The sequence below is a fragment of the Rhyacophila brunnea genome, unplaced genomic scaffold, assembly GCF_057557595.1.
Source record: "Rhyacophila brunnea isolate RB1 unplaced genomic scaffold, BYU_Rbru_1.0 scaffold_16, whole genome shotgun sequence".
NCBI classification, from domain to species: domain Eukaryota; kingdom Metazoa; phylum Arthropoda; class Insecta; order Trichoptera; family Rhyacophilidae; genus Rhyacophila; species Rhyacophila brunnea.
Genome location: NW_028232816.1, coordinates 140654 through 151060, shown reverse-complemented (window position 1 = coordinate 151060; position 10407 = coordinate 140654). Strand labels below are relative to the sequence as shown.

The 10407-nt window shown below is 34.4% G+C and overlaps 1 protein-coding gene across 1 annotated transcript; it reads right to left on the bottom strand.

The window, feature by feature from the left end:
• Positions 1-4534: 4534 nt before the first annotated feature.
• Positions 4535-10159, bottom strand: LOC147074087 (uncharacterized). The gene is made up of 5 exons (XM_085943886.1): positions 10013-10159; positions 7097-7228; positions 5523-5675; positions 4952-5312; positions 4535-4548 (listed from the first exon to the last, which is right to left on the bottom strand). The coding sequence occupies exons 1-5, from the start codon at positions 10157-10159 to the stop codon at positions 4535-4537; spliced, it is 807 nt and encodes a 268-aa protein (XP_085800012.1).
• Between the last annotated feature and the right edge of the window lie 248 nt (positions 10160-10407).

The following is a 10407-nucleotide window of genomic DNA, read 5'->3' as shown; positions in this document are numbered from 1 at the left end:
GATGGTAAAATAAAATACACGTTTATTCGAGCTCCGCATATAAAAGAAATTGTAACTGTATAAAAATGTAACCATTAGATAATATTAAACGTAAATACATCTCGGCGTTTCCAACACAAATCCGGTGTGTTATTTGTTCACCTCCAAGTCCTTAATCCAGACGAAAAACCACAAAGAATAAAAGTGACAGCGTGCTTCCCACTTTCGAAAATCGAGGGAGATGACATCTACTACTCTAAACTATGGTGCGTAACCTTGTGCTAACAGACTAATGGCATAAACGTCAAAATTGCAAACATTACAAGTACCTAGGTCGGTATATGCCTACAATAATTTATTATTGTACCTACTTAATATACGGTAACAGTCAAGTGGTGACCGACGTCGAGCTTTATTCATAAGCGGGCTCTCACATCTACACTCGCCCATCTGCCGAACAGCCATAAATCAAACCTTCCAATAACGTCGATCCGGTGTTGCATATTATGATGGCAGCGCAGACAGTCGCAAAAAACCTTCGAAACGTATAGATATTTGAATGCGGCAAACGGCGAGCCGGTATTGGAATGATCAATTCATAGGTTTTTGTATGCGTCCTGGCGTCTCGACTCGCAGCCCGAGAAGCGTGCAACTTGTCGATTACAACAGCAAATGTTTTTTTCAAACTAAGCAGTCGCAGTTGACCAATCTGCGAAGTTCCATTAATTTGCCAACCTATGTTTTGTGAATAACGATGACGTCACATCGAGGTATTCTACGCATTACAGGCGGACGAGTTTCGATGTGAAAGCCGGTTGACAGTTACTGCATGCTTGATAAGGTAAATTTTATAGGAAAATGGTTTCTTTGACAAGTCATAGGTAACTGTATTTTTTTTCTTTTATGGTGTTAACTGTCAATTATTGAATTAAATGCAAAAAAAAAATATTAAGGGGGGACATGCTCGTCGAAGGTCAAAATTGAGTTTTTATTGTATTTTCAAACCATGATCCTGGACACTCCTTAAACGTTGTAGATAATCTATTTATATAATTTTGAAGCCTTATTATCCTTTATAGTTATTTTAAACATTTGATGACTGCATGAAGTATTTTTGTTACATAAAATAGTATTCTTTTAAACCTCTCGCTCTAATGTTTTAGAATATAGTCATATTTCGGTACAGAACTGTGCAGTGGTGTTAAGATTTTTTACATTTATTAATTTTTAAACGCATTTATAAAACCATTAGTATAATTTATTACGAGATAATTTTTGTAAAATATTCACGATAAAAAATTATTTTGATAATCTCTGTGATCCCAAATTTGACAAGAATTAGGCATTTTATTATTCAAAAAATCGGCAAGATTAACACATTTGAAGATGATTCTAAAGATATTTATTATAAGCTATGTCTTTGACCATTCAAGTGTGATAAAATTTTTATGAATAATGATTGCTTTATAATAATTATTGACCTAAGAATAAGGTAGTGTTTTTTTGAAATACGCCATTTCTTTTGTCATTCCCTAGTGGTTAAGCTACAACATACGGCCGTAGCCATAAAATGACAAACTATAATTAAAGTAGGGAGTAAAATTATGTTAACGCGCGTGTTTGAACATGTACCTAACCGAATTTTTTTTTATTTTTTTTTAAACGATACATGTTCAAACACGCGCGTCAATATCATTTTACTCTTTACTTCAATTATAGTTTGTCAATTTATGGCTACGGCCGTATGTTGTACCTTAACCACTGGGGAATGACAAAAGAAATGGCGTATTTCAAAAAAACACTACCTTATTCTTAGGTCAATAATTATTATAAAGCAATCATTATTCATAAGATGTTTATCACACTTGAATGGTCAAAGACATAGCTTATAATAAATATCTTTAGAATCATCTTGAAATGTGTTAATCTTGCCAATTTTTTGAATAATAAAATGCCTAATTCTTGTCAAATTTGGGATCACAGAGATTATCAATATAATTTTTTATCGTGAATATTTTACAAAAATTATCTCGTAATAAATTATGCTAATGGTTTTATAAATGCGTTTAAAAATTAATAAATGTAAAAAATCTTAACACCACTGCACAGTTATGTACCGAAATATGACTATGTTCTAAAACATTAGAGCGAGAGGTTTAAAAGAATACTATTTTATGTAACAAAAATACTTCATGCAGTCATCAAATGTTTAAAATAACTATAAAGGATAATAAGTTTCAAAATTATATAAATAGATCATCTACAACGTTTAAGGAGTGTCCAGGATCATGGTTTGAATATACAATAAAAACTCAATTTTGACCTTCGACGAGCATGTCCCCCCTTAATAAAACAACTTAAAATATATGAATGGTTATTTATTTAAAATCAAAACACATGAAACATTAATATAAATGAAATTAATGATATTTCAAGACCACTGGGTGTGCTTTCAATTCCTAACCTACGCATGCACCAAAAGATGAAAGGAATGCAAAACCTGACACCAATAATTTTGACCTTGTGTGGATTTCTAACAAGCTCTAGTCTCGAATCTACCTTTATCAGAGATCCATTATCAAAAACGTGAGAAATTAGAAAATTTAAAAATCGCCCTTTTCAATAGGTTGTGCACCACTGATTTACTGGTATACTCCTGATAGAAAGTAGTAGCAGACACGATTATAATATAATATCTATTGGCATGGCGCGGATCACAAGTCGCGGGTGCAAATGACGCATGCCGACCGAAATATAATTTGTCATATAAATCCCACATGCGTCCAATTAATGTTCTATTAGTAACAATAATAATATATTCATTGACATGTTTTCTTTTTAAAGTAAATGGGTAACGTTTTTAGTCATCTTTACACGATTTAAGAATTAATACCCCCGTCGCCATCACGAAACAAAATGACGTATTGTGCTATGTTCAAAATGAACATAACTAACTTTCATACCGCTGGCTACCCCGTTTATTATCTATGGTCACGTCGATGGAGCGTACGCGATTTGACAGATGTCACTGATGGAATTTCCGGCAACACCGGAGGTCGCAAGGTGTGGAACAAGCAACTTCGCTTTTTGATTCTGACTGTCGTCTAGTATAGTCGTGCTCCGCTTGAGTTTTACCCAACATTTATCATGGACGTCATTTCACAGAGCACGATGCAGCCGCAGTGTTTGAAGCCTCTGATCGTTCCAGTTTGGTATTTTAAAAACTATTATTTGACTCACAACTCTTCCAATGTTTCTTTTCAAACTTATCTGCTTGTATTTATTTTAGTATTTCCAAATTTTAGTATCGAGCCGCTTAATAACTTTTTAATGTATTTCTAATTTCTTGCTTTTGCTATAATATAGTTTCTGTCAAGTATATAAATTGCTCTTTTATTTATTGTTCCCACTTTATTCCACACTGTTTAAATAATTATTATCTTTCACGGTCTTAAGATCGTGTGGCGTCCAGTAGTTTATTATGCACATCCTAAATCATAGATTGGCACGTGCCTTCAGCCGCGTAATCCTTTGTTTCTAATTAAATTTACAGTTGTCAGTTGCGAGGTTGCAGAAGTAATTATTGTTCGGCTTGAGAAAGATCAGGTAATTCACGGCCCTTGTTTCTCATGTATCATGCTCTTTGCTTTAACTATACTTTACTTTATTCTATTCTATCTAGAAACTCCTTTTATTTTGTAATTGTGACGACAAAGATCACAATTACAAAATATTAATATATCAATTGACACCTCGACGTTCGCTCTCAGACTGCCAGCGAGTCCAAAATTTCGTCGCGCCTAGAGTTGAAGATTATTTACCGTTTCACTGACGTATCGCCTTAACGAATTAGTTTTGGCCAGTATGGGTCAATCTGTGTGCTTTTATTTTGTTATATCTATTGCAGGAGACAGTGGATCTTTACATTTAAATCGCTTATCACCATAGCGTGACATTTTGTGTGTTTTCATACTAAAAGCTCGTGCACATGAAAAATTACAATCGTCACATAGAAATGGCTTTTCACCAGAATGTGTCATTTTGTGTGCTTTCATGTGGGCAGCAAGATTGCAAGAGTAATTACATATATCACATTTTAAAGATTTTTCACCGGAATGTTTCATTTTGTGTGCCTTCATGTTGCAGGTTGTTATACAGGAGTAGTCACATTTATCACACTTCAATGGTTTTTCACCAGAATGAGTCATTTTGTGTTTTTTCATTTGAAAGGATGTTATAGAAGAGTATTCACATTCATCACACTGATATGGATTTTCACCAGAATGAATCATTTTGTGTTTTTTCATTTGCCAGGATGTTATAGAAGAGTAATCACATTGATTACATTTAAATGGCCTTTCACCAGAATGTGTCATTTTGTGATATTCCAGCTTATTATATGCGATACATGAGTAATCACACTGCTCACATTTGAAAGGTTTTTCACCAGAATGAGTTAGTTTGTGTAGTTCCATGTTACCAGAATGTGTAGATGAGTAATGACAATGGTCACATTTAAATGGCTTTTCACCAGAATGAGACATTTTGTGTAATTTCATCGAACTAAATCTAATACACGAATAATTACATTGGTCACATTTAAATGGATTTTCACCATTATGAGACATTTTGTGTGATTTCATCGAACTAGATCTTATACAAGAATAATTACACTGGCCACATTTAAATGGCTTTTCACCAGAATGAGTCATTTTGTGATTTTTCATCGAACCAAATTTTATACAGGCGTAATTACATTGGTCACATTTAAATGGCTTTTCACCAGTATGATTAATTTTGTGTATTTTCATTGAACTAAATCTAATACATGTGTAATTACACTCGTCACATTGAAATGGATGTTCACGAGAATGAGTCATTTTTAGATTTTTCATCGAATCTGGTTTTATACACGAGTGACCAAATTGAGATTGAGTCATTTTGTTTAAATTCTTGAAATTGGATCGAATGCCTTTGTAATTTTCTGTTTTATTCGTTATTGATTTTTTATGACACTTTTTGTGAAGCGCCAATAAAGACAGCGACCCAAAAAAAATAAAACAAAATCTGCACACAAAATTTTCGCTGTTAAACGATTTTTTTTCTAATTTAATTACAGCTACTAATAATTTGGGATCTGTGACGTTAGATTGTATAATTTGCTTACGTTTAGCAGTGTAACTGACTATATTTTTATTGGTTTCATATATCCCCAATTCTTTTTTAATGTCTTCATCATCAATCTGTATTTCATCGTGTCCCTCTTGTACTTTGATTTTCTCTGATAAACTTAGACTACCGACATAGGTCACGGCAGTGGTTGCAGGAATCAACTAAAACAAGGTGAAGTATCGCATTAACATAGGCAAACGACATAGGTATATGAGAGAATAATTTTTAAATAGTCAAAAATTTTAAAGTAATTGTGTAGGAATCTTGACATGCTGGAGGATCGAATTTAGAGTAGGTACCTAAGAAGTATGTTAATAAGTTATATCAATATGTTAGTTGATTATTTTAAATAAATATATATTGTTCTATACCAGATTTCCTGGATTGCATTCGGAAAAGGAGCAACCAGGGTGAGGGTAATCATAATTGCTTTGCTCTACATCTTCTTCGACAATCTCATTCTCTGAGTCAACCCGTTCAAAATCAGTCTCCAGTTTGACAGTGGTCGGGTATTTTGAAGGTAACTATAAAAATAAGTACATTAATTTAATAAATAAAAAGGCATATCTTTATCTTCTTGTGACGATATAATATAGTGTAATAGCGACGTTATAATTTGTCACGTCATTATTTACAATATAAAAGGAGAATAGACATTATTGCAAATCTAAATAGGTATATTATATACTAAGAGAATTTATAGAGATGTACCTTATAATATAAAAGAAGAAGAAACATACATAATAACTATTAACAATAAAATATTATAAGCGTTTTTAAAAGTGACATATTATATGATTATGCATCAATACCAAATATACCCTTCCCCATAAAAATGTCCCCAATTCTATATCTAAAATTTTATCTAAAAACAACAATTACCATCCCGTAAAATCTAAACTCTGCGCAGAGTTATCGAATGAAGTTCTGTTGATAATATATCTGTACCTGTTATAATGTGTAACACAAACACTTGCAATGTCTCTCCACACACCAAAATACCAGGACCTGGAGAGAATCCTCACACGTTAGTTGCCCGTAGGTATTAGTATGTACTTCAAATAAAAATATTGTGCTCGATTTAAATTGGAGTAAGTTCGAGACTTCAAAAATCGAAGTGAAAGTTTTTTTTAAACTGGCGTTTGAATAAGAAATTAGTGTGTTATCCAAGATATTATAGAGTAATTATATATGCAGATCAGTGACGTCCCATGGGAGTAGGCAGATTGAGCGTCACTTGGGGGCGGCGGTTACTTGAAGGGCGGCAAATCGAGAAGAATCATTGGGTATATAAATCAGCTCACTGGTTGGAAACAAAATGTATTAACATAAAAGTTTTAACAGGATTGTATTTTTGTCGTGCTTGCGATGTCTTGTTTACTTCCGTTGCCATTTGACGTCCTTGGTAATCAGAAACTACACGTGCAGATTTACGAATAATAATTACAGTTTGATTTATTAACCTGTGCGCACGGAAATTTCGTTGGCCGGTATTACAGAGCATCCTAGTCCACGATTTTAGTCAGTATCGAAGCGTCGCGTCGTCATCGATTTAATAATGCCCAAGCCTTTGCGATATCAGGCTAAACATATCATTACTAATGTTGCCATGTTTTGTGAAGAAGAATAGCGACAGGGATCGCCCTTAATTTCGCAAGATAGAGCAAAAATGAATATATCGCAAAAATGACATCTAAGAAGCCACTGTATCTTTTCGTGAAACATATTTATACATTTAATTTTGTTTTTAGTGGTAAGTGTATATTTTGTTAGTAATGTACCCATACAACACATTTCTTAGATTTTGGAATCATGAAATGATGATAAAAATACTGTATAAAAATGGGGCGGCATTTTGTCTAGGAACGTCACTGATGTAGATAGTCGCATAATAGTACCTACCTATTTATAATCATAATAAAATATTATATAAGTTGATAAGCACCTGATTTACTGGCTCCCATTTTGAATATGAGCAACTAGGTTGCGGATCACTGTGTTCGACAAATTCTTCTTTGAAATCAACTCGGAGAGAATCAATTTCAGTTTTAATATCAGCAAGGTCGGTTACAGGGCTCTGAAAAACAAGACAGTAGGTATTTTATAATAAATGTTTACACTATTTTAATATGATGTGTGTCTGCCTGTAACATATTATATTGTCCAGCTATTATTAATAAAAGTTTAACAGCTGTCTTCAGATGAAAGTAGTTAACCAGCGACCACAGAGACGCATAATCTAACGTTAGGTAGCTTTACGACCTTCTGGTCTTATACCTAAAGTACCTTTTGGGAGTGTAGAACGGCTTGATTGCGCGCCCTTGGCTTTGTAGTCAAATAAGGGATGAACAAAGACACTTAGCCATGCTCTTGGCCATCCTGCGGGCTTGTTTACTTTTCAGGAATAAGTCCCACGACCTATGTTCTTCAAGCTGAGGACAAATTTCGTGAAAAACGGTTTAAACGTGTGCGAGGAGATGGATGTTATTCAGCTTTTGCCTTTTATTAAATTCAAAATGTATAATTGTTAATATTTAATATGTAATTTGTAAACTGTTAAATGTGTAGAACAATGATCTGAAAATGTAACAGCTTTTCCCGAGAATGAATGAGGAGGAAAGTAGATTGTGCTAGAAGGATGAAAGGGACGTAATCAGACGACTGGCATATAAAATTTGTAGAATAAGATGTTTTAAAAAAGTCAGTCGTACGGGGGCTGTACTTGAAATAACTTAAAAGTTTTCATAGAAAGAAATGTATTAAGAAATGATGTAGGTAACAATAGTTTGTAAGCGACTGTATTACATCGTATTTAGTTCGAAATAAAAAAAAATAATGCGAAACGATGTGTTACGGAAGGACGTAATATTAAGTTGTTATATTAAGTTTGTATACATTGTTGAATGTACCTTCTGTGGATTCAACAATGGTTTAATAGAGGCATTCCAGCCATTTTATTGTCAAAATGGTGCAGACGTCCATGGTGAACAGCGTGCCGGACGGTTATCGCTTTCGGACGAAACGATTGCAACAGTGGAGAGGGTAATGCTTGAAGATCGACAGGTGACGATCCCGGAGCTGTGCAAATTGATCCTTGATGTCAGTAAGACTACTATTGACAAGATTTTGACAAAACATTATCACAAGGTGTGTGCAAGGTGGGTTCCCAAAATGCTCACGAAGATCACCAACGGCAAGGAATTGAAGTGCATTATCCTCATCGACCAATTTAGATGGGATAACGGCACCCCTCCCCCCTCCAAGCCCGGACCTAAAACCATGTGTTTATCATCTTTTTCGTGCGTTGAAGTCATACCTGGGTGGGACAAATTTCAGGACCGACGAGGAGTTGAAAGAAGAGGTCGTACGCTACCTGCAAGCCGCGGCGGGGGAATTCTATGACACGGGTATACAAAAAATGCTACACAGCATGCAAAAATACATCAATCAACAACGTATAATCCATTGCATATAAATGCGTTTTTCTTTGTGAAAAAAAATTGGAGACCTTATTTTACGGATAACCCTAGTAATATAAAATTCGAAAATTCGAATAAATTGCATACGATAAGGAACATTTTTAATATTATTGGATGTCAGATTAACAATAAGTTCCATATCATAAGGAACAGAACTTTCGACCATGTCTGATCCTAATAGGATCATGTGGGCCTCCCAGAGTAGAGGTTTGTATTGACAGATTTTGTTTTTTACGAGAAATGGATGTCAGCCACTTGCTCAACCTATTAGGTCCATACCTTGACACCCACAAATTGGAAAACAATATGTGTACTTGCCAGACCCAGGTTTCGAACCTGGGACCCACGGCGTTATAAGGCCACGGCTTAAGCCGCGCGGCCACTGTGGGACAGTTTAATACGTTGTGATTATTAAGACAATATTTTGTGCATCACTAAATATAAAATTTAATTAAGTATATACAATAAGTTTTGTATAATAAGTTGACATTTATATAGAATATAAATATGAATTGAATTACCTGCAATGAGGTTGAGTGTGACTATAAAACAACATAAAAAGAAATACCGTTAACTTTCAAAGTGTTTTATTTCTTTTAATGCTTGGACCTCTCCACTGTAAAACTTTTATAAAATAATATTTTAACTATCAGTGGATCTATTCTATACTTATCGACCGCTAAAGTGATAAAGTGATAGATATTATCAAACTTATGGTAGGTTTGTATCAAAGTATTGGCACTTATTGTAACAATTACAATACGTTGGTTGTAATTGTTGCAATAAGTGTTACATTTTAAAATGCCTCTCTTGCTGCTGTTAAAATATAACACTTATTGCAACAATACAAACAACTTATTGTAATTGTTAAAATAAGTGCTAATACTTTGATACAAACCTACTCTAAGTGCTCGGCCGTAGTGAATTGGCGGGCGCGACGCGGCGGCGTCTTGCGAAACTCAAACGTATAACCGTGCGTATTATGCCCCAAAAAAGACACTGTCTACGAACATTTTACACACGGTTATACGTTTGAGTTTCGCAAGACGCCGCCGCGCCGCCCCCGCGCGACCACTACGTTCTTGCACTAAGTTTGATAATATCTATCACTTTATCACTGTAGCGGTCGATAAGTATAGAATAAACCCACAGGAGTGCTAAACAACACCATCCAATCTAGCCCTGACACTCCTAGATACCTATCTCAGTACCTAGGTAACTAGTCAAATGTCAAAATGACAATGTATGTATAATTTATTACCTGTTTCAGCTAGTAAAGTTTAATATTTGTCACCCAACTGTTTTATTTCCATCAGGAAGAAACCACTTCAACAAAGAATAAACACAATCTTACAATGATTAATAAGTTTGGAAAACCTAACCTCAATAGTGCTGTTGGAATTGTAATCATTCTCTTGTTTTATACAAATGTTTGTAACAGGATTGCTTGGATGGATTATTGGCACATCAAAGCATTGCTTCACTTCTGCGTCATCTTCAAAATTTTCTAGATCGCTCTTTACATCCATTTTATGAAGTTTAATTAACGCAGAAATATCACAGTATCGCTTGCAATATCTATGTAGATTGACTGCCGTGGCTATAGACAATTTGCTAAATTATAATCTCGACCATAGACAAAGCTTCTTCATTGCAACTAACAGTGAACACCAATAGAAAAAATAAGTCTGTAAATAAACAAAGATAGATTCAGTCGAACGTTTTTGCTTTCATTGTAGTATGAACAAAGTTTCTTCTTATTATTGTGCCATTCTCT